This window comes from Chamaea fasciata, unplaced genomic scaffold, assembly GCF_029207755.1.
Source record: "Chamaea fasciata isolate MVZ Bird 193981 ecotype frontalis unplaced genomic scaffold, bChaFas1.0.hap1 SCAF_7, whole genome shotgun sequence".
Classification (NCBI taxonomy): Eukaryota; Metazoa; Chordata; class Aves; order Passeriformes; family Sylviidae; genus Chamaea; species Chamaea fasciata.
Window position 1 is genome coordinate 60,685,593 of NW_027094092.1, and position 27,831 is coordinate 60,713,423.

At 53.5% G+C, this 27,831-nt stretch overlaps 1 protein-coding gene across 3 annotated transcripts; it reads right to left on the minus strand.

Moving 5' to 3' along the window:
* Positions 1-1,693: 1,693 nt before the first annotated feature.
* GNG2 (G protein subunit gamma 2) lies at positions 1,694-26,961 on the minus strand. Of its 3 annotated transcripts, none has more exons than XM_066189143.1 (4): positions 26,725-26,956; positions 7,963-8,029; positions 6,305-6,420; positions 1,694-5,506 (listed from the first exon to the last, which is right to left on the minus strand). In XM_066189143.1, exons 3-4 carry the CDS (start codon positions 6,389-6,391, stop codon positions 5,378-5,380), a joined length of 216 nt encoding a protein of 71 aa, XP_066045240.1. In that variant the 5' UTR covers positions 6,392-6,420; positions 7,963-8,029; positions 26,725-26,956; the 3' UTR covers positions 1,694-5,377. The 3 variants fall into 3 exon arrangements, with proteins under 3 accessions (XP_066045240.1, XP_066045241.1, XP_066045242.1); XM_066189144.1 differs by lacking the exon at positions 26,725-26,956 and adding an exon at positions 14,809-15,083; XM_066189145.1 differs by lacking the exon at positions 7,963-8,029 and having other exon boundaries at positions 26,725-26,961.
* Between the last annotated feature and the right edge of the window lie 870 nt (positions 26,962-27,831).

The following is a 27,831-nucleotide window of genomic DNA, read 5'->3' on the forward strand; positions in this document are numbered from 1 at the left end:
AGAGCAGGAGCTTGGGACCATCAGCCACGCGAGTGTCACACACTGTCCGTGCCACCAAGAGTGACAAGGATGGAGGCAGTGAAACCTCAGCTCTCCACCCCTCCTGCCTCGGAGCAGCCTGTCCCAACCCACCCTTGGATTTCACTCCGGATTTGAGAATCCCCCCATTCCCTGCTGGGTCCAGCCTTTCCTGCAGCCACACACGGGGATAAATCCATCCCCAGGACTCGCGAGCTGTGCTTCTCCTCTCCCCGCTGCTGAGCCACGGGGCTTGCAGCTAATGACCGCAATTAGTGCAGATGGGTTTATTCTCATTAGGGAGCCGGGCAGGGCCGGGCTCCGGCGGCAGCACCGGGAGCAGCATCCCGCCCACGCTCTCCATGGAAGCTCCACACCTCCTCCTGCTCGGCAGATGCTGCTGGCTCCGAGGTGCTGCCGCTCCGGAGCTGAAGCCTGGGGAGGTGAGGATGGAAAGGGAGCAAGCGTTGGAAGCTGGAGGAGAGCCAGGGAACAGCTGAGCTGCCTGGCAGGCGAGGAGAGGCTTGGCTCCTTCCTTCCCAGCGACACCATTTTGGCTTCCGAGCTGCTCTGATGGACACACAAAAAAAAAAAAAAAAAAAAGGATGGGAGTTGATCTTGCTGCTCGTCAAGATGATTGGAAAACTGGGATGTCAACAGAGATCCATGCTGGGCTCAGTGCTGGTGGTTTCATTGCAGAACCCACGGTGCCAGCTTGTTCCCGACCCCAGGAATGAGCTTTTGAGGCCAAGCAGCCTCAAAATGTGTCCAGCAGCTTTGCTGGGAAAACATTAAGCCCTGAGGGTCCTGGGAAACTGGAGGGAAAATTCAGGATGGGGGGAATTTGGTCGGAGCAGAGTATGTTTGGTTCTGTGATCACTAAGTGCTTTGGTAGTAGAACGAGAAAGAATCATGGAATTACTGAATCCTGGGATGGTTTGGGTTGGAAGGGACCTTGAAACTCACCCAGTTTCACCCCCTGCCATGTGCAGGGACAATTTCCACTACCCCAGGTTGCTCCAAGCCTCATCCAGCCTGACCTTGAACACTTCCAGGGAGCCAGGGGCAGCCACAGCTTCTCTGGGCACCCTGTGCCAGGGCCTCCCCACCCTCCCATTAAAAATATTATTCCTTATATCTGAGTCTGAATCCACCCTCTTTTACTCTAAAACCCTTTTTGCTGTCACTCCAGGCCCTATAAAATTCTGTCCTTCTTTATAAGGTTCCTTTAGGCCCTGGAAGGGGCTCTGAGCTCTCCCTGGAGCTTTCTCTTCTCCAGGGGAACATTCCCAGCTCTCCCAGCCTGGCTCCAGAGCAGAGGGGCTCCAGCCCTTGGAGCAGCCCCGTGGCCTCCTCTAGATTTGCTCCTGTGCTGACTGCCAGGGCTGGGAGAAGAAGGAAACAGAGGACAAAAGGGATGGATAATGAAATCGGAAATTTTAGGTGTCTCTCAGTTTCTGAGCAAGGAGCAATGTCCCACCCTGAAGGAGCCTGCTCTCCCCTGACCTGCCTCGTCCTGTGGGAACAAAAAAGCTGCTGAAACCTCTGGAGGCACCAAAACTCCTGTTAAACCCTCCCTGACAGGGAGACCCCCCCTTGGGAACAGCATCCAACCAAAACCAGGATGGGATCCCACCTCCCCAGAGGTCGACAGGCACAGAGCAGCGTCTCCAAAGGCTTGAAACAAATCCAAAAGTTTATTTCCAACGAGTACACAGACCATGTGGGATGGGGATGCGCTACACCACGACTGGCTTTCGCCTACAACCACCCCCTCCCCAAAATCCTGCTGCTGCCGGGGTGGCAACCCACGGGCAGACTTGCCACCAGCAACCTTTGCAGACAATAAAAGTCCTTTTTTTCCAGTACTCCAGATTGATTTTTTTTTTCCTTTAAAAGCCTGGGGGGTAGTGGAATGTCATTTGAGAGCAGGCTGGAAATCCAGCATGGGGATGGGAGGGATGGGTGGGATTTTTGTTGTGAGGAGGGGGGAAACAACCTTGGCAGGCGATCTCTGCTTGAGCTAACAAAGGCAGATCTGTGTAAATAGAAATACTGGGGTGAAATACCTGGCAGCACACCAATGGCAACGCCACAAACCGACAGAAAAATCAAGCCCAGCAACGTAAAACACCTTCAATGAGTAGTTTGGGTTAATTCAAAACCTCCCCCTCCCCGCTCCCCCGTGTTCATGCAGGTTTATTTCATCGTCTAAGTTATTAAGAATTCGAGCTGTAAAATAGGCAAATCGTTAGAAAAAACTTAGTACAAACCACTTTTGTGACAGTGTTTGAGAAGGGGTGGGGTGGGAGCCCCGGGTCAGACCGGCTGCGCTTCACTCTCTGTGGCAATAAATCAGATTAAAAAGAAAAGGCAAAAATCAGGATGGGGTGTTGTTTTTTTACATCTCTGCCTGGTAAAACCGTGAGTGAGACCAGCTGCAGAGCAAACCACTTCATCCATCCTTCATCCTAAAACTACGGGAGCTGTAGTAAAAAGATCAAAATTGGGGCAATTAGGGGGGGCTGGGACCATCTAGGCTACTCGTGGCTTATAAACATTCCCAGGTGCCAAAAGTTTGGAGTCCAGTGTGACAAGAACTGGCCTTCTCTGTAGAAGAACTAGAAAAAGAGTATGAAAAGGTAGAAAAACCAAAAAAAGCACTTTTTTTTCTTTTTTTTTTTTTTTCTTTTTTTTTTTTACGGGCTAGAAAGAGTTACCAAAAGGTACCTAAAGACTTTTGCCCTCCCGGATCCACAGGGATTTTTAAGCTCACACCTGATTCAGAACTGGTTCAGCGGGGTCACCACAGACCCCCAAAACCCCTTTGTGACACCCAGCTCGTTTTGTACGTAAATCCCCACATTATGATTCCCAAACTGACGATTCCCAAAGTTTCCCAGGAGGACAGAGGAGCAGGGGAAAGCCAGGAGGTGTTTAGCAGCAGAAAGGAGAGACGAGCCACATCCACAAAAGTATGGGCTCAAGGAGGAGCCCAAAAAGGTGGCGTGCTTCCCCCGGGAGCTGGGAGCAGATGGAGCAGACCCGGGAATAACTGCCCAGCCTGGCACAGAGCCCAGGCCGTGTGTAAACAGGGAATCAGGCACCTCCAGGAAGGGGCGGCCCCACGGCTCCCGGGGCTGCTCCCCTGGCCCTTCCCAACGGGGTGAGGGGGCAGCAGGAACGGGAGAGGAGCTGGGGGCAGGAAGGGGCAGAGACATCCCGACGTAAAGCAGCATCCCGTGGTGGGACAGCATCCCACCATGGAGCAGCATCCCATTTTGGAGTAGCATCTCACCATGGAGCTGTATCCTGTCATGGAGCAGAATTCCATGGAGGAGCAGCATTCCATGGAGGAGCAGCATCCCATGGAGGAGGAGCATCCCACCACGAGGCTGTATTCCACCATGGAGCAGAATCCCACTGTGGAGTAGCATCCCATTTTGGAGTAGCATCCCACCATGGGGCTGTATCCCAACATGGGGCAGAATTCCATGGAGAAGCAGCATTCCATGGAGGAGCAACATCCTATGGTGGGGCAGCATCCCACCATGGAGTAGCTTCCCACCGCGGAGCTGTATCCCACCATGGGGCAGAATTCCATGGAGAAGCATCCCATGGAGGAGCAGCAACCCACCATGGAGCTGTATCCCACCATGGAGCAGCATTTCACCATGGAGGAGCATTCCATGAAGGAGCAGCAACCCACCATGAGGCTGTATTCCACCATGGAGCAGTATTCCGTGGAGGAGCAGCATCCCATGGAGAAGCAACATCCTATGGTGGGGCAGCATCCCACCATGGAGTAGCTTCCCACCGCGGAGCTGCATCCCACCATGGGGCAGAATTCCATGGAGAAGCATCATTCCACCATGGAGGAGCATTCCATGAAGGAGCAGCAACCCACCATGAGGCTGTATTCCATCATGGAGCAGCATTCCATGGAGGACCAGCATCCCATGGAGGAGCAACATCCCATTTTGGAGTAGCATCCCACCATGGGACTGTATCCCAGTGTGGGGCAGCATTCCACGGTGGACCAGCAACCCATGGAGGAACAGCAACCCACCATGAGGCTGTATTCCATCATGGAGCAGTATTCCATGGAGGAGCAGCATCCCATGGAGGAGCAAGCATTCCACCATGGGGCTGTATCCCACCATGGAGCAGCATTCCACAGTAGAGCATCATTCCATGGTGGAGCAGCATCCCATGGAGGAGCAGCACCCCACCATGAGGCTTTATCCCGCCCTGAAGCAGCATCCCAGCACAGAGCAGCATCCCAGCATCGAACAACATCCCAGCAACATCCCAGACCAGCCCCAAGGGAAGGAAGAGCTCCCAGGAACCGGGAAAAGAGCAGGACCAAGCGAGGAGGGCAGAGGCACAGAGGTGTAGGAGAAAGGAAAGACCCGGAAAGAAGTGGTCGACTTTGATTTTCGGATTTCTGGCTCGCCCTGCACCCGGGCTGGCACCTGCCCTTGCGGCAGGAGGTATTTCAGGCACATCTAAGGCGTCTCAGGAGCTCTCTCTGCTTCCAGAATCGCCTCTGTTCCCTCCCTACGGCTTCTTCCACCAGCACGTGGTGCCAAACGCTAGAAAAGAAAAGTCTGGAGCGGATGAACGGAATAAAAAACTCTCATGCACTACCACTGAATGTCATCACAGGGCTAGGAAGCACCAAGCACGACACAGGAATCACTTCTACTCGCAGAACCGAAGCTAACCATAGAGAGAATGGTAAAAAAAAAGTGGGGTCTGCAGGGGACACGGGGTTGCCCGTGTCCCCCCTCGACCCACCCCCTGCTACGCTACAGCCGGAAATGAAAAAGCACAAGACCAAACATTGAGTAACAGCACAGCCACCTAACCTGTCGCTATTAGATCTGACAAATCAAAAAGCATTAGCTTGGAAAGAAACCAACAATATCATTCCAAGAAGGTTACACGCATCCTTAGCGGTTAACTTTGCTCGGCACCGCTCTGGTGCTTTAAATACGGAGCAATCGAAAATTTTGTGGGCAGAAAAGTGACACGGATTTATTCTTTACATGGGGTTGGTTTTTTTTTTTGGTTGGTTGGTTGTTTGTTTTTCTCTTTCTAGGCAACTCTACAGACTTCAGATCTTTTGCCTCGCAATGCAGATCATCTGATTCCCCCAAAGGTGGCCAGGTTCTTTAAACATGCACATCTCTGTAGCTTCCAGGCCGTGGGTTTGGTTTTTTTTGTTTTGTTTTGTTTTGTTTTTTTTTACTTTTTTTTTTGTTTAAATTCTGCGGACCAGCAGGTCGTCCCCATTCCTAAAAACTCTACATCAGTGTTCAGGGTAGCCTGAGTGCCCGTCAGGCTCCTCCAGGGTTTACAGGATCACGCAGAAGAACTTCTTCTCTCTAAAGGGGTTTTCTGAGGCTGGGACGGGCGTCAATAGCGGGTCCTCCTTGGCGTGGGCTTCGCAGTACGCCATCAGGTCTGCTGCTGCTTTGGACACCTGCAAAAGGAGGAGCCCCGTGTTAGGGACAGGCTGAGCTGGGGACATCCCACCTGGAGAGGTGCCACCAGCAGGGAAGGGCTGGCAGCATCCCTGGGCAGGGAACGTCGGATCTGAGAGGAGAGCCCGACAGCCGGCGCGGCAGCACGTCCCTGCTGGGGCTGGTGCTGGGCTGGTTCTTCACCTCTGTTCCGCCTGAATTCCCATTCCCAGCCTTCCCAGCCTTCCCCCATTCCCATCCTTCACCTGGCAAGGACTGACTTGAGCATCCCTGCTGGCTCTCCCACGCATCCCTTGGCGGGAACATCCACAGCGGCATTTCCTGCCCTCACCCACCAACCTCGCTCTTTTTTCCAGCAGCTCCCAAGAGCTCATCCCAGCCCTGGAGCACTTCTCTCCCTGGATTTAGGATCTTAGCAAGGAGCTGAGATGCCTTGGGGACAGTCACTCATTTCCACCGTCCCTCAGGGCTCCGGGTGAGGTTTCCAGCTGCCTCTCACCCCTGGGAGTGTCCAAGGCCAGGCTGGACAGGGCTTGGAGCAACGTGGGATAGTGGAAGGTGTTTCTGGCAGGAGGATGGAACAAGAAGGGCTTTAAGGTCTCCTCCAACCCAAACCATTCCCGGATTCCATGATCCCATCTCCCACTGCCTTCAGCCAGGGCCGTCAGGATCACTTAAAACAAGATCACCCCCCACAGCCACCGCCTGGCTCCACATCCCAGCTCCCTCCACGAGCTTTGGGGGGCAGCAGCCAGCACCTCCCAGCATTCCCACAGGCAGCTCCCAAGGATCCCTACCTTTATCCTGTCGATGTTGGCCTCCATCTTCAGCTGCTCCACCAGCTTGCGGGCTTGTGCTATGCTAGCAGTGTTGTTGCTAGCCATGGGCAGGCCAGGAGCGCTCCCGGGATGGGCTGCGGGCAGGAACACACCGGGATCAGCTGCTGGGCTGCTCCCAGCCCTGCAAACCCCCAAAGGATGGGGTTGGGCTTGCACAGGTGTGTGTGTGTGTGTGTGTGTGATGGTTCTGGCTTCTTTTTTCCTTGCCAGGATCGGGATTAATGCATGGGAGTCGCAGTTTCATATTCGGAGTTGGACTGTTTGTTATTTCTTATCTATTTACAGGCTCACTCAGGAGCCGTGAGCTCTGACTGGCAAGTGGGAGAAACGAGGTAAAATGGAGCACCTCTTAACTCTTTCCAAGGTTATTTGAGTGCTAATTACCCAATAACGAGGCGACACCTGCAATATTTAAATTTCTGACCCAATAATGACCACCCGAGGCCTCCAGCGCGGACTTTTTTCACCCAATTACAGAAAACCACCCAAACCCGTGAAGAAGAAGGAAGAAGGTAAAGAAGAAGGAAGAAGAAGGTGAAGAAGAAGAATCCAGACAATGCCCAAAATCCTCCACCTTGCCCCACACATTGCTATGTACTGAAATCTTAAATCCAAGTCTTTCACCCTGGGAGATCACACAGTTCTATTCAAACTCCACACCCGCAAACCCCAGTGCCGTCGCTCAATTTCGGAAGCCTCTTCCAAGGCCTCAAGTCCAATGTGGTGCCTGCCTGAGGGTCAGCACCTTTTAGCACAGGAAGCCTGAAATTTTCAGCCTCTGGGGTTCCAATACCTGTGGAGTGTTAGAGCCACCAAAATGAGGGGGTGGCCCAGGGCAGGGACACACTGCCAGGGTGTCCTCCCCGTTGTCCCCAGAGCAGGGATGTCACTTCGGTGACACTGGGACTGTCCAGAGCCCAGCCTGCAGCAGCAGGATCCCAACTGAGCTGTGCTTTGGTGTTTGCTCTTCCATGCGACAGCAACAAAAATCAGGGAACAGGATTTCTGTGCCAGACTCATTCCCTGCCCGTGCCGGCGCCCAGTGTGTGTCCAGTGTCCCTTGGCCTCCCTGGTTTTGTCCCCTGCTGCCAATTTCCACATTGAGATGCTAAACAGGATGCTGGAGTTTCCTGTTTCTGGAGATTTCTACCCCAGGCAGGCGGGGGGGAAGCTCATTAAGGCCACTCCAGGCTGGATCCCGGATGTTTTTCCGGCACCTTCTACCAGCAGTGAGCTCTGGCAGAGGCAGCAGAATCCCAGCATCCAGCTCCTCCAGCAGCAAGTGTTTATTCCAGCAGCTCTCCTGCCTGACTGGGGCTGCCTGCCAGCTCCAAAATGGGATTTCTTTTTTTTTTCAGGATGTCCTGCAATAGGGCACAGCAAGACCTCCGGGCAATGGGGCAAGCCCTAAAATAAGGGAATTGTGGTGTTTTTAAGGAAAAAGTGAGGGCATGCCCAGCTCAAGCTCATCTGAAGGTGTTTAGAGTGTTTGGAGAAAGGGATTTATAGAAGGAATCAACCTGGCACTGGTGCCTGTGCTTGGAGAAGGAGTCATGCCAGAGCCAGCCAGGGTTTGAGGATGAGGAGGGGAGCACGAGGAAGGGTTATTTTTTTACCAGAAGCCGATCTCTGCGGTGATTTGTGCCTCTAAGGGAAGCTCTGCTCCTCTTGGCCCTTCACTGCCTTCAAATAAAAAGGACAGAAAACAAAACTCAGCTCCGTGGCACCATCATTTATGGCACCAGGGACCCCAGAAACCCCTCACAGACGCCGGGTGCCACATCCCCGGCTTCCTTCCCCGTGTCCCCCTCGCCCTGTGCCCTGCAAGCCCAGCCCCCAGCGACGATTTTTTGTTTGCATTCAGCGAGGTTTTCAGCACAGGAAGAGGTTTCAGTCAGCGGGCAAGTAGCCCAGGGCTGCTGGGCTGGAGGATGCACAGGGCATGGATTTAACTGTCTGCTGCACAGAGCTCGTGCTGGGGCAGGGGGGTGAGGAGCATCTCCTGGGCAATGCTCCCAAAATTATCCAGCCCCAGCTCCTGGCTGGATCTGCTCCTCTCAGGCCCAGCTCTGTGCCATCGCTGGAGGTTCAGCTCAGCCCATCAGTTGTTTCCCCAGGTTTTTCTCATCTCTCCCTGCTTTTTCTTTCGTGGCTGGAGCAGGGTTGGAGTGCGTCCCTGCTACTTTTCCTTTCTCTTTTGCCTGGTTCTGGCACAGCAGCTGGGAAAGCTGGTGCAGGTTTAACCAAGATGCTGCTGCCTGGTTTGGGTGCCACAGAGACTTTGCCCAGGCAGCAAAATGTCATCCCTGGAGGTGTTCCAGAAGTGTGTGGATGTGGCGCTTGGGGACATGGCTTAGTGGTGGGACTGGCGGTGCTGAGGGCTCCATCTTAAAGGGCTTTTCCGACCTAAACAATTCCGTGTCGTGCCCTGTTCCAGTGGCAGGGAATCCCTTCAGGGACTTCAGTCTTTCCATGTTCAGGATCCATGGGAGCAGGGAGGGCTGCTGAGAGCCTCTGTAGGGCTGCTACAACCCCGATCCTTGAAATAATTCTGTATATCCAACCCTGCTGCCACCCTCCTGCAAGGAAACCTTCCCTTGCTCTCACTACAGCCAGCCCTAGGGACACTAAAATGGGGAAAAACAGCCCCAAAAATAAGGTGAGGGAAGGGTGGGACCCTCCTGGGAGGGGTCACCTGTGAGCGCAGACCTGCTGGGACAGTGTTGGGGACTCTGGGGCAGCTCAGAGGAGCCTCGCAGGAGCCAGCACACCCTCAGCCACACTGCAGGTGCTTCAAGTAGAAACGAGAACCAGTTTGGGGCCGGTGATGGTTTTAGAGCATTTCCACCCCTGGGGAGACCTGGGGCGTTTCCTCCACCGTGAATAACAACCAAAAAAAAAACAAACCAAAAAACAACCCGCAGCAGGTGACAGTTCAAAGTGAGCTGGTGAATGTCCCACCCCGGCAAAACAGCCCTGGTGGAGCTGCTCCAAAAGCAGCTTTTAAATCCCAGAGAGAGGAGACCCCACCGTGCCCCCGGGAGGGTGTGGAAGCACCAGGAGCAACCCCAAAATTCCATGGATTTTTTGGGGTTTTTTTTTTTTTGTTTTTGGTTTTTTTTTGGATTGGATTTATCACAGAGAGATGGAATGCTTCGGGTTGGAAGGGAGCTTAAATCCCATTCCACCATCCCAGGGTGCTCCAAGCCCCCATCCAACCTGCCCTGGGACACTTCCAAGGATCCAGGGGCAGCCACAGCTTCTCTGGGAACCTGTGCAAGCCCCTCCTCACCCTCATATTCCTTCCCAAAATCCCATCCATCCCTGCCCTCTGGCAGCGGGAAGCCATTCCCTGTGTCCTGTCACTCCAGGCTCTTTTCCAAAGCCCCTCTGCAGCTTTTTGCATCCCTTTAAACAAATCCAACCCTTTGCACGCACAGTAAATAACCCACGGGCCCCTCTGCACAACAGACAAATCTCAAAACGACCTGGCAAGGTCCCCGAGTTGTAATTACAGTGCAGAGCCCAAAAGAGACAATATCCATGTCCTGGCCAGTGTTAAACATCATCAGCATGAAAATAATGAGGAAGGACTCATTAACCTGTGGACTCCGAGACAGGAATCCCATTATCCAGGCCCGCACGTGCCATGAAGTGAGGGAAATCAGGCACTGCCTGGATTCCCTTGGGAGTGCCACAAAACTCCTTTTATCGCGGGCAAAGCTCAGCACGACGCTGAGTGTGAGAGCAGCCCAGCGATGATGGGAAGACCTGGAAATATCGGGTGGGGTTTTTTTTTTTTTAGCTTCACACTCGGGATTTTGCTGCCTAAGGCCAGGAGTTGGGCTCTGATGGAGGGGACCTGGAGATTGATTGGGATAATGCTGGCACAGCTCCTCAGTGACCTGTATCCATCACTCCACCACCCTGGGGATACCCTGATTCCCCAAATGGGGTCAGGCAGGTTCTCTGCATCCAGTGTTGGCTCTGGTAGGTCCCATTTCCATGCCAGCCCTGGGAGGGGTGTCACTGCTAGGAAATAAAATGCCTGGGAAAGAAACTTCCCTCTAAATGCCACACTCAAATATTTTTCCTGTCCCCTCTCTTGTAGGTGGTGTCAATGCCTGAGGGGAGCCCGGACCAGAAGTGCCTGATGGGCAGGGGGTACCCGGGCATCACCTGGGCACCCCAGACCTGCCAGAACCAGCATTCCTGTGAAAAAAATCCGGGATCAGTTCTGGGGGGAAAATCTGACGAAAGACGGTGAAGAAACGGCAAAAAAACAGTAGAAAATGTCAGAAAATGGAAAAAAAAAGAGGCAAAAAAATGGCAAAAATGTGTGTGTTTGGGGGGGGGGGAATGGGGAAAAACTGAGGGAAAAAGGGGAAAATCTGGAATGAATTCCGGGGGAAAAAAAAACGAAACAACAACAACCCCAGAAATGATCAAATGGAAAACAGCAAAGAAACGGTGGAAAAAATGGCGAAAAACTGCAAAAATGGGGGGGGGGGGGATGATAAGGGGAAAATGGGGAAAAAATAGGGAAAATCTGGGATGAATTCCGAGGGGGGGGGGGGAAACAACAACAACAAAAAAAACCCCACAAACAAAAAAAAGCAGAAAGGATCTGATGGAAAATGGTGAAGAAACAGTGAAAAAATGGCAAAAAAGGGAAAAAAAAAAAACAAACCAGCAAAAACCAGCAAAAACTGGGGAGGAAATGGGGAAAATTTGAGGGGAAAATCTGGGATCAATTCTGGAGGAAAAAAAACCCAGAAAAGATCCGATGGAAAACGGAGAAGAATGGCAAAAAAGGGTGAAAAAATTGGAGAAAAAAATGGGAGAAAATCGAGGGGAAAATGGGGGGGGGGGGAAATGGGGAAAATCTGGGATCAATTCTGGGGAAAAAGAAAAAAAAATCAGAAAAACAAAAACAAAACAAACAAACAAAAAGAAACCCACAAAAAAAACCCCCCCAAAACCCAGAAAAGATCCAATGGAAAAGAGTGAAGAAACAGTAAAAAAAAAAAAAAAAGTGAAAAAAATGGCAAAAAATGGGGGAAAATGGGGGAATATTGGGGAAAATCTGGAATGAATTCAGGGAAAAAATCTGGATGAATATTTTGGCATTTTTCCTTGGATCTTTCTGGGGTGTTGTTTGCTTGACTGCAATGAGTAAAGAGGAGCTGGGGCTTGAAGGAGAGGAGGATGCTCCAGCAGCTTGGATCGGCTTAAATCTCTTCCCTGGGAGGGTGGGAAGGTCCTGGCACAGGTTTTCCAGAAAAGCTGAGCCTGAGACGTGTCCAAGGCCAGGCTGGACAGGGCTTGGAGCAGCCTGGGATGGTGGAAGGTGTCCCTGCCCATGGCAGGGGATGGAATGGGATGGGCTTTAAGGTCCCTTCCTACCCAAAATTTTCTGGGATTCCGTGAAAAACGCTGGCTGTAAATGTCTGGACGGGAAAATTTTGCTGCTGATTTTCGCTAGTTGGTCCCTCAGCTCCAAAAAACCGCCTCATTTGTTGCTGTCCTGCTGAATGAAGAGCCTTCGATGCATTCGAGTGACTTTTTTTTTTTTTTTCCTGTCACCAGCAGCACGCAGCCCAACCAGGCACCAAAAATTGGGATTTAGGCGGGGAAACAGTGAGGCCCATCCCTGATCCAGCTGGGCCAGCTCTTGGTCTGCTCATTCCAGCTTTCCCAAAATCTTCATCTTTGACCCGTGATGTGGAGCAGCTTGTTGGGATGAGATTGGGGTTTAAAGTGCTCTGAGCCGAAAGCCACCAAGGGACAGCCAGCCCTCCTCCATCCCAGTGCCACCCCCCTGGATTCCTGGATCCATTCCCACCCCAAATGGCACATCCAGCCCCAAAAAAAGCCACAGCAAAAGGAGCATTTCTTTGATGCTGAGCCCTCCTGCTAAGCTGCCATCCCGTTCCTCCCTCCCAACCTGGGCTCCTGTGGGGCTCTGGCACCCCAGAGCTGCCGGCTCCGCTTGCAGGAGTAATTAAGCTTCGTTTGCCAGCTCCTCGTAAGCACCAGCTGCTGCCTGCCCTGCACAGAGCTGAGCTGAGAGCCCGGGGAGCAGAGAGGATCCTGGAATCCAAGGATCCATCACCAGCCCCAGCTCCAAACCCATGGAATCCGAGCCGAACCACCTCCCTGAGGTTTTTTTTTTCTCCTCTTTTAGTTGGGTTTTAGCTCAAGGTCCTCGTGGATGGAGACTGGAATTCTCCTAAATGTTTTTTTTATTTAAAAAACTGGCATTTTCCCATCCCTGGAAGCGTCCAAGGCCAGGTTGGATGGAGCTTGGAGCAACCTGGGGTAGTGGAAGGTGTCCCTGCCCATGGCAGGGGGTGGAAAAAGATGAGCTCTAAGATCCCTTCCAACCCAAACCATTCCACAGATTCCATCCCAAACCATTCCACAATTCTATGATTTTTGAGGGTGATTAATTAGTGCAATTACCCCCAAATGGGCTCTGCCATTACAGAAGGGGTCTCTCAAAGCACATTTTGCACTGGGTTGGGTCTGTCAATGTCCAAAGGCAGCACTAAACCTGGGAAGCAATTCCTGACATTCCTGGAAATGCCAACAGGCCCTGAGTGGGATTTCACGGCTACCACGAGGCACCTCCTGCATCTCTCAGGCTTTGAGGCCTTTGCCCATCCAGCTGGGCTTTAAAACTTCCAGTTTTAAAGGAAACACGTCCTCTCCTGCCAGTTGGAATTGGAATAGGCAGGAAGAGGCGTTGGAAGTGGCAGCCCAATCCCCGGAGGGGTTTAAAATCCACGTGGATGTGGCACCTGGGGACATGGCTCAGTGGTGGCCTCGGGGAACGACCTCAGAGGGCTTTTCCAACCTGATTGATTCCACGATTCAATTTTCCAGAGTTTTTTTTTTTTTTAACACCTCCCAGCGTGGTTTTTTCCTCTGCCTCCTATAAGACCCATCCCTCCCCTCGGAACCAAAAGGAAAAGCAGGAGTGAAACAGAAAGCGCTGACATTGGCCAGGCCGAAACCATCACCCATCCCGAAAAACAGCTCCTTTTTGGGGTGAAAGCAGCGCCCTCCCTGCTCCTTGCTTTCAAAAAAAAAAAAAAAAAAGTCGTATTTTCCATCCCTGATGCACCAGCATTTTCCACTCAGCTACAGCAGAGTGGGTGAATCCCACTGGGACAGGCAGGATTTTGGGGAGAGCAGGGATCAGGGTTGTTCCAACCAGGCAGGCATCGCCCAGAGGGGGGATGGGTTCAGAAAAGAGGGCTTTTGGGGTCAGAAAAAGGGGGTTTTTTGGTCAGAAAAGGGTTTTTTTGGTCCAGAAAAGGGGTTTTTTTGGTCCAGAAAAGGGTTTTTTTGGTCCAGAAAAGGTTCCAGGCTTGGTGTTATAATGTCGGGGTTTGTCCCAAATCTCATTCACGCTGGGATTTCTCCTTGTCCCAGCGCTCCCCAAGAGCTGAGCCCAGCCCAGCTCGCTGCATCCCCACTGAGACAAGCAGGCTCTCTCCCCAAAAACCTGCCTTTTCCTCCCCAAAACCAGCCAGGATGCAGCATCCAGAAGGGATAACTGGGAACAGGGCCGCTGCTGGAGCGTGGGAATCCCTTGTGAGGGGCTGGATGGCTTTGCCAGGCATCTCGTGGCTTTTGCTAAAAGCCATGGCTAAAAATAGGTGGCTCAGCTGAAAAATAAATAAATAAATTGCTAAATATATCCAGAAAAGTATAAAAATACAACGGGCAAAGCAGAAAATAGCAGGGCCACGTTTTCCAGGGGGTGGGAGGTGGGACAGTCTCATGGATCCCAACAGGAGTTACGGATCTGGTTGGGAAAGGAGCCTTAATACACCCAAATTCCACGTGTTTCGCTCATTCCTCAAGGGAAGAAAGTGGTCTGAGCTCGATTTGTGCCCATGAGCTTCTCTGGGGCAAAGAAAACCTTAATCCTGAGCGGTGGGTCCAGCCACAGCTCCCAGTCCCTCTCCACGGGGGTTTTATTCCCATTCCCAGCCATTTTTTTTTTTCATCCCAGATGTCCAGCAGGGCATTTAAATCCCTGGCGAGCAGCTTGCAGGTCAGAGACGTGCTGGCAGAGAAATAAATAAATAAACTGAAAGACAACGGGGGGGGGGGAACCAGAGCCTGTTTCCATGGCAACAGCTTCCATCCCTCCTGCCAAACCAAACGGGAGGGGTGGGATGGGCGCCCGTTTTCAGCCCCAATTATTGATCCCACAATCGTTTGGCTTTGGAAGGGACCTCAAACCTCATCCAGTTGCATCCCCTGCCAACATCTGGGACACTTTCCACCAGCCCAGGCTGCTCCAAGCCCCGTCCAACCCGCCCTCGGGCGTTTCCAAGGGTGGGAATTATCAAAGGGTATTTTTTTCTCCCCACGGATTTTGCTTTAAGGGAAGAGCTCAGCGCTGGGCTTGGCTCTGTCAGGGATGGGATGTGCCCTTCACCCACCTCGTGTGCCAGAGCCGACCACGACTGGAGCCCAGGTGGAGTCAGGAGGCTCAGGCCTCACATTCCTGCTGTGTCCCTTTTCCCTGGAGCAGCCTCTGCCCCGTGGGCATCACGAGCGGTGGGAACCTCCGCTGCTTTCTCTCAGGCCCCTAACGGCTCAAACCAGAGCAAACAGGAACCAACCTCCGCTTCCTTGTTTTGTTTTTTGGGGTTTTTGTGGGTTTGTTTTTTTTTTTTAAGATTGTTTAGGTGAAGGATCAGCAGACCGAGACGTGTTCTGGTCCCTTCTGCCACAATTCCTACAAGATTTTGGCTCTCTCCATCCCGGTGCCACAGGGAGGGAGCACAGACCTCTGCTCCAGGGTTGGGAAAAAGGGTCCAGAACCATGGGAATGCCACTAGGGTTGTTATTTGGGGGAAAATCCTGGGAAAATTGTTGGTGCACACAAGGGATAATCCCAGTGGTGGGAGAACATCAGGCTCTGGCCAAGTAGTGGGCAATGAAGATTCCCAGATGGTGAGCAATAAAAAAGCCCAAATACCAAGGAATAACATGCCCCAACGCCCCAGGGAACGAGGACGCCCAAATATCGAGGAATTCCCAGCTGCTGGGGAATTCAAAGATGCCCAAATATCAAGGAATGCAAATGCCCAAAGAAAGGGCAAATAAGGAATTCCCAAGTGCCTGGGGAAATAATGGTGCCCAGAGGCTGAGGAATAAGGACGCCCGTAAAGAGGGGAAGAAAAGAATTCCCACCTACTCGGGGAACTAGAATTCCCAAATATTGAGGAGTAAGGATGTTCAAATGCTAGGCAACGAGGACGTTCAAATTCTGAGGGATAAGAATGTCCAGATACTGAAGGATAAGGACCAAATGCCCAAATCCTGAGGAATAAGGATGCCCAAATACCGGGGAATAAAGATGCCCAGACACTGGAAAATAAAGATGCCCAAACACAGAGGAATAAGGACGCCCATAAAGAGGGGAAAAAAGGATTCCCACATACTTGAGGATTAAGGATGTCCAAATATTGAGGAATAAGGATGTCCAAACACTGGGGAATTCAGGGCTGCTAAAATCCTCAGGAATAAGGATGCCCAGATACTGAGGAACATGGACACCCAAATATTGGGGAATTCAGGGATACCCAAACACTGAGGAATAAGGATGCCCATAAAGAAGAAAAAAATGTTCCCAGATACTTGGGGAATGAGAATGCCCAAATCCTGAGGAATAAGGTTGTCCAAATAATGGGAAATAAGAATGCCCAAATACTGGAGCATTCAGGGCTGCCCAAATATCAGGGAATAAGGATGCCCAGGTACTGAGGGATGAGAAAGCCCATACTGAGGGAAATACAGAATCCCATGTATTTGGGAAATAGGGATGTCCAAATGCTTGGCAACAAGGATGTTCAAATTTTGAGGAATAAGAACGTCCAAATATTGAAGGATAAGGACATCCAAATAATGAGGAATAAGGATGTCCAAATACCGAGGGATGGGGATGCTCAAATAGCGGGGAATAAGGATGCCCAAATACCAGGGAATAAGGATGCCCAGATACTGGGAAATAAAGATGCCCAAATCCTGAGGAATAAGGATGTCTAAATTTTGGGGAACGAGGATGCCCAAATACCAGGGAACAAGGATGTCCAAATCCTGAGGAATAAGGATGCCCAGATCCTGGGGAGCAAGGCTGGCATCTCCTCCTGCTGTGACACAGAAGAGATGTCACATGCCGTGCCACCCCAGCGGGACAGATAAGGGCGCACATCCTGTCACACCATCCCCAGCTCCAACCCCCTGCTCTCCACTGGGGCTCAGCCCCGCCACGGCTGCACTTCACCGAAAATGAAAACGCCTGAAGGTTTAATGGGGTTTTTTTGGGGGGGGTTGGGTTGGGTTTTTAAGGTTTAATGAAATGTTAAACAGCACCCAGAGGTCACTAGGAGACTGGGGGGTGCTGCAGCACAGGAGTGGAGGAGAGGAGAACACACAGCTTCAGAAATTCCCCCAAATCCAGGGATGGATCAGAGCATCTGCAGCACACAGATCACAGAATTCCGGACTGGTCTGGCTTGGAGGAAACCTTAAAGCTCATCCCATTCCAACCCCTGCCATGGGCAGGGACACCTTTCACTATCCCAGGGAGCACATCCAGCCTGGCATTGAACCTTTCCAGGGATTGAGCATCCACAGCTTCTCTGGGCACCCTGTGCCAGGGCCTCACCACCCTCCCAGTCAGGAATTGCTTCCTCATCTGCTCATCCAGCTCTGAACTCCTGACCTTTAATTAAGGGAAGCAGCCAAGTGCTATTATTTCATGTTAATTAACATATCCAGTCGTGGGTTTCAGTTTTTAACATCCTGTTTTTAAGTATTGGCCAGGGTCAAGATAAAGATCTTGATGAGAAGGTGGGAGAAGAGGATTGAACGGGAAGGGAAGATGAAGGGAGAGCTGCAAATGGAGTTGTTTCTCCCAGCATCACATTTCCAGGAGGATTTGGGTATTTGGCTGTGTCAACACCACGTTTCCAAGAGGATTTGGAAAAGGACAAACCCACCCTTGAGCCTCCTCACACGGATCAGCCCAAATTCAAGGCTGGGGAATGGTTCGACTCCACAATTTCAGGGATCTTCTCCAACCTCAATGATTCCATGATTCACCAACCCCTGCTCACTGGGGCTGTGGGGACAATTCCCAGAGGAATTGGGACAAGACTTTGCCCTGATTTGGTTACAAGATCCTATTTTAGGGGCACCCTCCTTGTGACCACAGGAAATGGGAAGGAGAATCCTGATTTTGCCACGGCTCGTGCCAGGCTGCTGGGCCCATCCCTCTGCAAATCAGTTTTCAGCTCAAATAAACCTCAAATCTCTTCTCTTTTTTTTGGCCAGAACCTCACCTTTTTATCCCAAAAAGCCTCCTGCATCAGGCAAAGCCTTGGGCTGCAGAAATCCTCGTGATGAGAAATCATCCTCCGATGATTTCACCCCGATCAAACCTTTATTAGATTTTTATTTTAAGTAACACTCACAGGGAGCCCAATGACCCTTTCCAGCCTCTGGGAATCACCCAGCAAGTTACATCAGCAGAGAAACAACCCCGTTAAGCAGCCCCATTAATTTCAGCCCCCCCCCCCCCCAGGAATTACCTGAGACTGCTTTAATTAGGTATATCCACCGTGCAAAAGAATTAATTAATTGGTGATAAGCACCTGAACCACATTACTCATAAGGCTCTATTTCAAGCTTCAAATACAGCAAACAGGTCACAGCCCAGCTGAGAGTGCAGACAGAATTCCCAGGGCTGCTGCCTGGTATTTCTCTTCCCATCCTTGTCATGGGAGGAACAAGGCTGGGAATTTTTTTTTTTTTTTTGTATTAATTTTCCTTCCCTCTTTGGAAGGCTGGACAGGGTTTGGAGCAAGCTGGAATAGCGGGAATTGTCCCTGCCCGCGGCAGGGGGTGGGACTGGATGATTTCCAAGGTCTCCTCCAACCCAAACCCGTCAGGGATTCCATCTCTTCTCCAGGTTTTTCACAGCATCCAGAGCTGGTGCCTTCAGAGCTGCTCCAATAGTAGGCTGCACCACATGGAGACGGGAGTTCTGTGACAATTTTGGGGGGATTTGGCGTGTTCTGGGCGTGGGTTGTGGGGTATAACCCCGTTGTCTTGGGGTTGTGAGGGTGTCACATCCCTGAGAACCCGTGAAGTGAGTAAAGCATCTGCTGAGGGCCACGTCCCAGTGTGCAGGTGGAGGAGCCACATGGAACGGGGGAGGGTTTAGCAGGTTTCTGAGAGGGGAAAAAAAAGAGGGAAAAGGAGAGGGAAAAAGGGTATAAAAGGAGAGGGGAAAAAAGAGGAATGAAAAGAGGAAAAGGAGAGGGGGGAAGAAAAGCAAAATAGGGGAAAAAAAAGCGGGGGGGGGGGGGAAAGGAAAAAAATAAATCCCTGTGCATTCTGTATTTCCACAATCCGTAACTGTGAAAAGGAATTTACTGTGGCTTGTGCTGGCTCTGACATTTCCCAGCCTGGCAAAGCTGAGGTTGTGAGGGGAGGGGTTCTCCAAGCCGATGGGGATGTGGGCAGGGATCCAGACAGGGATGCAGCTGTGGATCAGGGCAGGAACGCAGGCAGGGATGCAGGAACTGATGCGGGCAGGGAAGTGGACAAGATCTGGGCAGGGATGTGAGCAGGGATGCACACAGGGATGTTTGTGGGGATGCAGGCAGGGATTTGGACAAGATGTGAGCAGGGATGGAGGCAGGAACACAGGCAGGGATCCAGGCAGGGATGCAGGTGTGGATCAGGGCGGGGATACAGGAACCGATGCAGCTGGGGATGCAGGCAGGGATGCGAACAAGATCTGGGCAGGGATGTGAGCAGGGGCGCAGGCAGGGATACGTGTGGGGATGCAGGCAGGGATCAGGGCAGGGATGTGAGCAGGGATGCAGGAACTGCTGCAGGCACTGCTGCAGGCAGGGCTGGAGGCCTGGCACAGCTCAAACCGGGTCATTTGGGCGGGCTGGCAGAAGTAGGTTGTTGGTGCCGCCACTCCCCGCTCGGTCCCCGAGCTGACCCATATTATCCCAATTAAATTTAACTCCGTGCCCCGCTGCTGCCTGTGTCTCCCCTGTGCCCTGCCGCATTCCAGGCTAAAGTAGGCCCTGCTGATGGAGGCAGTGAGGACACCTGGGCCCTTCCCCAGGAAGGAGGAGAGGAGGGCACGGCCAGCGTGGCAGAATTGGGGCAGGGACCGAGAGGCAGCAGCAGCAGCAGCGTGTGCTCAGCAGCTTCCCTTTGCTCCAGGCCTGACCCACCTACATTTTCCCTGACCACGCTGCTCCTGCAAAACAGCAAGACTGGCTTTTCCCTGCCCAGCTGCTCCCTCGGAGCCTTTCCCACACCATTCCCTGGCCTGTCTCCCCCCCTCATCACTCACTGACCTCCTCCACATCCACCACATCCCCTTTTCCAAAAAACCCCAAATCCCTGAACCAGCCCATTTTCCCCCCTCAGGAGCCTGGCAGAGCATCCCTGCCACGCTTCCTGCTGAGTCAAGGGCCCTGCTTTTCCCCACCATGCCGGCTGTGGGATGACACATGCTCAGCACACACCGGGATTATGCAGGCGGCAGGAGAAGCCGCCAGCCTGGGCGGTGGTTTTACACTTACACGGAAAAAAAAAAAAAAAAAAAAAAAAAAAAAGGAATAAAAGATGAAAAAAATGTAAAGCCTGGAAGGCTGCAAAGCCTGGATTAAGCAGCACAAGGCAGCTGGGTTTGCTCCCTCCCCGTGCACGGATCCCTCACGTGCTTCATTTATCCCCCCTCCGTGTCCACTCCCGATTTTAATCCTTCTGGAATCACTGCATTTGCACCATGAGCTGCCTTCCCCGGGGTTAAACACCTTTCCCTGCCTACCTGCTACTGGGAAACCTCAGTTTCAGTGGGTTTCTGTGTTTTTCCTGAGCTGTAAAGTCACTGGAAGCAGCTGCTCTTTTGGGGGCTCTCAGTTCCAGCCAGGATGTGGGTTCAGAACCAGCCTAACTTTTACATCATTTCATGGAAACACTTCCACAGGGCTCAGATTTTCGGCTTAAAAAATAATAATCAGCACCTCCCTTATTTGCTGCTTATACCTCTCCTTAAGCCTGGCTTGCTGCATTAAAATAATCTTTTTTATTCCCTTTATTCCCTGTTTTTATTCACGGTGTGGAGGGAGGGAGGAAGGAGGAGGGAGAATTTCTCCTCCCCCCCCTCCCCCCACTGGCATTAAGTGGGGAGTGAGGGAAGCACCAGAGGTGGATACAAATCCCTGAGCAAGGATGTGAGGCTGAGCAATTCTATTAAATCAGCTGATAAATAATGCAAGGGGTTTTGATGGGGCCAGCCCTGCCAGCGCCGCCCAAACACCAGCACGTCTCCAGGAGATTAAAAAATCTGAGGGATGCAGCACAGGCAGACTTCCAAGGATTGAACCCAAAGCCTTTCCCAACACCTAAAGCTGTCCCCAGGGTCACACTGCAGCTCTGTCCCCACCAAGGTTCTACACAAAGCCATGGGATCCACCAGGCCTGGTCAATGTTCCCAAGGTGGGGGAACCTCTGCTTGGGCGTTTTCCAGCTGGATCAGAGCTGCTCCAGCAGCAGCCACAGGCCTGGAGATGAATTAGAAGAGGTTCAGAGAGGTTGTGATGGCTGGTCCCCAACTGCAGACCCCAAACTGCTGCAGAGCCAGCAAAGGAAATCCATGAGAAGGGGTGTGGAGAAGACCAGGAGCATGGGGAAGACCTGATCACGTTCCTGCAGGACATCCTGGGGACAGCTGGACCCACATGGGCTCAAACCACCGCCATGGGGACAGCTCTGATGTGCCCTGAGTGATGGGTGAGAGCAGAGATTCCTTCCCAGGATCCCATCCATCCCTGCCCCTCTGGCAGTGGGAAGCCATTCCCTGTGTCCTGTCCCTCCACCCCTTGTCTCCAGTCCCTCTCCAGCTCTCCTGGAGCCTTCTCTTCTCCAGGTGAACATTCCCAGCTCTCCCAGCCTGGCTCCAGAGGGGCTCCAGCCCTTGGAGCAGCTCTGGGGCCTCCTCTGGGCACTGAGAACTTTTCCTGTCCTCAGGAGGCTCAGACCAAGCCCTGCCTGTTTCTCCCAAGGTTTAAGCGCAGAGGACCTTTGGCTGCAGATATAACAAAGCCCTAACGATGACAAACGTCACAGGCAGGGACATGCTGGCACTGCCCTGGGGACAGTGGGATTGTGAAGACGTTTCCCTGGCACCCCTGACTCTCAACACCTTCATCATCCTCCTCCCTTCCCTGCACCTGCTCCAAGGCAGAACCAAAGGCTCCAAAGAGGAATCAAATCCACGCCGAGCATCTCACATCAGCTGACAGCTGCTGCCTTCTTATCCCAAACGACACCAAAACACAGCTCGTCCAAACCCACAGCTCCTGCACAGGGATTCACGGCTTCAGGGAGGATTTTGAGACAACTGGAGCCTGAAGAATCCTTCCAGCATCCCTTCAGAATTCCCCTTAAGGGAACTGTGATTGTCGGACACCTGGCAGCGCTCCCTGTGCCCTCCAACAGGTTAAATATTCCCGAGCTTCCTCCAGCCCCTGGTCTCTCCTCTGGGACACAGCTCAGACGGGAACAAGAGAGAAAACGCGGCTCCGCCACACCCCTGCAGGCTCTGCACGGGGACACTCTGCCTGTCCCCAGGGATGGTGGCTTTTCCCTGCCTGCAGGGGCTCGGCACCACCTCTGTTCATCGGGAAAACGAACGGGGAAAACAAATTATTAAAAGGGAATTGGCGGAAAAATCGCCGGGAATTTCAGGCACCGGCACGGCTCTGCCCAGGGTGGAGTCCCCACCCCTGGAGGGATTTAAAAGCCGTGCGGATGTGGCGCTTGGGGACACTTGGGCGGGAATGGCTGGATTTGAGAGGGCTTTTCCTACCTAAACAATTCCACGATGCTAAGCCTGGAGTTCCCTGGCACGGCAGCACCCGAACGACCCGACTATAATGACCGTAATGACCCTAATTAGCACATGGACCCATCCCGGCAGTGTCACCGCTCTCCTGGAGGTGCCAGCCTTGGGAACACCGCGGCTCCAGCTCTTCCTACCCAGGCAGGTGCAGGAGGAGAGGGACGAGGGGGATCCCCAGCAGGGATTTATTCCAGGAATGAGCCAGAATTACCTTTGTGTCCCTGCACAGAGGCGCTGGTGGCGGCACAGGGCACCGATGTCCCCGCGGTCCCCGCGGCAGCTGCCGGCTCTGCCTGCGGGGATGGGCAGGGGCAGCTCAAGGCACAGGAAAAGCAGGAAGCAGGCAGGCTTTGGGGCTGGGATTTATCCCCCTGCAGCAGGGGGGAGGATGCTGAGCAGCCCGGTGGAACCAGGAACACCCAGGGGTTTGCAGTGGGAAGAGCTCGTGCTCTTGCCAAGGATTTTTCCCCTTTGGAGGGATCTCGTGTGAGGCAGGATTCCTGATGAGCTCCAAGGCTCAGGCAAGGCAGCCCCTTCCCACACAGGTGTAGGTGCCCATCCAGGACATTTCCAGGCAGGAAAGCTGTTCCTGGGGAGCATCATGGGATGGACAGAGCCAACTTTCCTTCCCTCGGGAGAGCAAGAGAGGGCAGGAGGATAAACCTGTTAAAGTGAGACCCCAGCTCAGCTGAAGGAGCTTATCCAGCAGCTCCTGGGAGCAGCACTTTGGGAAGCACAGCGGCACCAACCTGCAGCTCAGCTGGCTCGGGAATCTGCCTGAGAGCATCACCCACAGCAGAGAACTCCGAGCAGGATCCAGCAACACCGGAGCTTCCCTTGGATAAACTAATTATCCCGGGTTCTTGCGAGGATGATGATGATGACAGACGGGAGGGGAAGGAAACTGCTGAGTGAAAAGCCAGGGAAGGACGAGATAAGGTGAGAACTAATTGTGTTTGGGAGGATAAGCAGGTCCTGGTGCAGCTGCTTCCCCAGGAATTATCCAGGGTGTCTCAGCTGCCAGGTGCTGATTTTTCAAGGCTCGGTCCGATTGTCATTGCAGAAGAGATTCTTATTCCCACTCATCCCGGCGCTTGGAGTCCATCATTCCCACATGAAACGCAGGAGATGAGCAGTTTTAGACTCCAGCCTCAGCGCAGCTCCATCCTTTCCCATCCCAGATGGTCTCAGATCCCTTCCAAGCCAAGCCACCCCGTGATTCCATGATTGATTCCCTGATCCTGCCTCCAGCTGCCTCCCCGCCCGCCAAGCACATCAATAATCAAAGGCATCATTAATTAATCAATCACTGGCCTGATCCAACATCCACACCCCACCAACACCATCCCAGCCACTCTGGATGAGGTTTGGAGCAAGCCTGGAGCCAAATCCGTGTTTTCCTGGCTCAGACCTGCCTCTCCACGGAGCTGCAGCCATCCCGAGCTTCCCCACGAGCAGCAGGACCAGGAGACCCCCTGGCCATTCCCCCCGGGATTTTGGGTGGACAAGGCCACTCCTGTGCTCCAAAGGGAGTGGGTTTGGGGGGGTTTGCACCAGGCATGTGGCACCCAGAAGGAAAAACGCACATGGAAAGCTGGGCTGGAAGTGGGCAGGGAATAAAACTGTGCGAGGACAAGCAAAAAATTCCCCGTTCAGAGGACCAGGATGCACCCACACCCTTTTCCATGGAATGGGGCTCCATCCCCACTGCCTTTGCCCTCATCTCTCCTCCCCACAAAGAGGCAGAGCTCAGAGAGGGAGAACAGCGAGAAAAGAGCCTGAAAAGCAAGAAAAACTGAAATTCCAACCTCATCCCTCAGCTCGTTCCTCCTGCTTCCCTGCTGGCTGTGAACACACACGGACACATCCCACTTTTCCCATCCCGTTTTCCCGTCCCGCCCCGGGCACAGGAGTGAGCCTCTTGGAGAAGCCACGCTGAGAATTGATGCCTAAAAAAAGGTGGTTTTTTTCCCCTAAATTTCAGCCCCAAACGGGGCAATCCAGCGGCAGGGAGCAGCCCCGTGGTCCCGGCTGGCACCGCACGTGTCCCGGGCGTGGCCGCCTGGATCATCCCGGCTGGGATGTGCGGGATGGAACGGGACAGCCGCCCTTGGGCAGCGGTTTTTGGGGACACGAGGGGTCCGTAGGGCTCCAGCACCGTCTCTCCAGCCCTAATTACTATGGAAACAGCCGGCGCCGGCGCCTGGCTGTCCTCCTTCGGTGACTCACCGGGATTCAGGAGCCCCTGGAATTCCAGTGGGAGCTGCCAGGTGGGATGGCACTGCCCACCCCGGGAAAATTGCCTTTTTATTGCATTTTCCACTTGGCACGGGGTGGCAAAGCAGCTGGCGGGCTTGGGGGATTAATAACAGGAATAATAATAATAATAATAATAATAATAATAATAATAATAATAATAATAATAATAATAATAATAGAGCTGCTTCACTGGCTCACAGCTATCAATCCATGGGAATCCCTCTAGGATCGCCTGCTCCTGGTCTCGAGGACCCCCCGTGCCGTGAAGCAGCCTCAGTTACCATCTCCCCCAGATCCCAAATGCGCCCCACGAAGCCGCCACCAGCTTTGTGCAAGGAGAAAAACCCCATGAGATCCTTCGTGCTGGTGCTTTATCCACTGGGAGCAAAGCTGGCAGCTCCCAGGGAGTCTGGGAGAGAGGATGGGCACCTGCAGGCACCCTGTGAGGACCCGCAGCTCCTTCCAAACTGGGAATATCCCATTTTTTGGAGGGGAGAGGCTGTCTCCAGTCGTTATCCAGGTGATGCTGAGACTGCCAGGCTCGTGTTCCAGGTGAGCAGCCCATCAAGCAGCATCCCTGCCTCCTCCTCCAAGGCTGGAAATGCCTAAAAAAAGCCCCAAAACTGGTACCAAGGAGCAGCTGGGGCCATGCCCGGCCTTGTAGGGCCAACACAGAAGCTGGGGTGGGATGGGGCTGAGCCACATCCCTGAATCCCACAGCAAGGGGTGAGAAAAGCCCCGTGAGAACCCCGGGAGCACCTCCAAACCTCCTCCTGGAGAAAGGCTTGGCCCCAGGGCTTTCCTGGCAATAATTAATTGAGTCATATTTCAATCCAGCCCGCGGCCATATGGTGGGGAAAGAGGATTAAAATCGCATGCTCCAGTTGCGTTCAGGGAAATCCAGTTATGAGGAAAAATCCTCGGTGCCTGGCCGCAGCCTGCTGCCAGGGGATGCATGGGCTGCTGCCACCCATCCGGCACAGCCCCAGCCCCTTTTTCCAGGAGTGAGGAGCACGGGATTGCTGGTGAGGAGATGGATCATGAGCAATTTGGGGGAAATAGGGAAAGAAAGAAGCCAGAGCCAGCAGCAGGAGCAGTGGTGGCAGATCATCGCTGTTCCCAGCCACTGCCCTTTGGCTACCGTGCTCTAAGTTCATTAGGAGCTCATTAGTAATTGATTAATGAGGGGACATCGCTGCACATCAGGATTCTCCTTAAATATAAATCATCTTCCACCAAGGAGGAGAGAATCGTGGAATCACTGATGTGGATTGGAAGCGTCCTTAAAGCCCAGCCCATTCCACTCCCTGCCATCCACACCTTCCACTATCCCAGGTTCTCCAAACCCCATCCAACCTGGCCTGGAACAATTCCAGGGATTTGGGGCAGCCACAGCTTCTTTGGGAAACCTGTGCCAGGGCCTCCGAGCCAGGAATTTCCTCCTAATATCTATTCCAAATCTTCCCTCTGTCAGTTTTTTTTGCTGGATTTCCCCACTCCCACTGGGGCAAGCGAGCCCTGGACCAGTTTTCCTTGAGCCCATCTTCCCGGAGATTTTTCCCGGGAATCCTTCACTCAAAGCACTGCTGGGAAAAACAGGGATTTTGATAGAAATGCTGGGAGAGGGACAGTGCTGTAGGGATGGACCTGCATGGACATCACCCCCAAGTCCTTCCAAGCCAGGCTGGGGCTGATCCCAGCTGAGGCTGCTGCAGGGATTTTGGGGGTCGGGAAAGTCTCCCCGTTCTTTCCTTCCCGCGATTAAAAGAAAAAAAAAAAATCGGGAAAGAAAGAAAGAACACTACGTCTCATTCATCCCCTGCGAAAGCCTCGCCTGTGATGGCAAATCAGCTGATTAAGGAGGATCAAACCCTCTAAATCCAACCTTTGTTGCGAGACTGAACTCCCCGTGCAAGGCACCTTCCCCAACGGGGCGGGACCCCCGCGGGGTCCCCGTGGGATGCGGGGATTGCGGGATCTTGGGGGGGGATTTTCTGCCGATTTGGGGAGCGGCTGGGTCCTCACGGGGGGTCAGCGACAGCGAGGGGACCGCCCTGCCCAGCCCCACCTGCGCCAGTGCTCCCAGTGCTCCCAGTGCTCCCAGTGCTCCCAGTGTTCCCAGCCCCGCTCCCCACCCCGTGCCCGGCCGTACCTGGAAGCGGGCGGTGGTGCCCCGGTCCCCGCGGGGCGGGCGGGACGGACAGACGGACGGAGGGATGGATGGACGGACGGCCGGACGCTGGGATGGATGGAGGGAGGGATGGAGGAGGGAGGGCCGGAGGGATGCGGCCGCAGGAGGAGGAGGAGGAGGAGGGTGGTCAGCAGCAGCCCCGAGCGGCGAGTCCCCACCCAGCTTTGTCTGCGCTCATCCCGCTGCCTACAGGAAGCGGCTCAGCCCCGACTTCCTCCTCCTCCTCCTCTCCTCCTCCTCCTCCTCCTCTCCTCCTCCTCCCGCTCTCCTCTCCCCTGCGATCCCCAGACCCCGCTGCCTCCTCCCCTGCCCCGCACCCTGCGCCGCTCCCTCTCCCTGGCTCTGCCCATCCCCTGCCCCCGTCCCCTCCGCGGTCCCTTATATGGCCCCTTGTCCCTCGTCCGCCCCATCCACGCCCCGGCCCTGCGCCCCAGACACGCTCCGTGCCAACCCCACAGCCCTCAGAGCTGTGCCCCCATCCTGCACCCCACACCCGTCTGCCCCCACAGCTCCTACACCCGCCCCCTCGCACCCCATATCCCCCCCCATCACACCCCTAAACCACCCCCGCACCCCATCACACCCCCCGAACCCCACACACCCATCCCTGCACCCACAGCCCCCCCAAACCCACCCCTGCCCTCTCTCCCTCCCTACACTGCTCCAAGCACCCCACGCCTGGATCCTTCCTTGCCCCCCCAAACCCCTGGATCCTCCCCCAACCCTTCCCTCACCAACAGCCCCCATGCCCCTGACCCAAACCCCTCCCTGTCCCTCAAACCCTTCCCAACTCAAAAGTTCCCATTTAGGGCACAGCTCGGGGGGGATCACTCAGTATTTTGTATTTTGAATGAGCCCACACGCCCGGTTTGGGGAGGAGGGGGGATTTCAGGAGGAAGATTTTGGTGGTGTGAGGGAGCTGATCGGGTTTGGATAAGGTGGAGGAGCTGTGGTTGCCCCAAATCCCTGGAATTGTTCCAGGCCAGCTTGGACAGGGTTTGGAGCAACCTGGGACAGTGGAAGGTGTCCCTGCCCATGGCAGGGGAAGGAACGGGATGGGATTTAAGG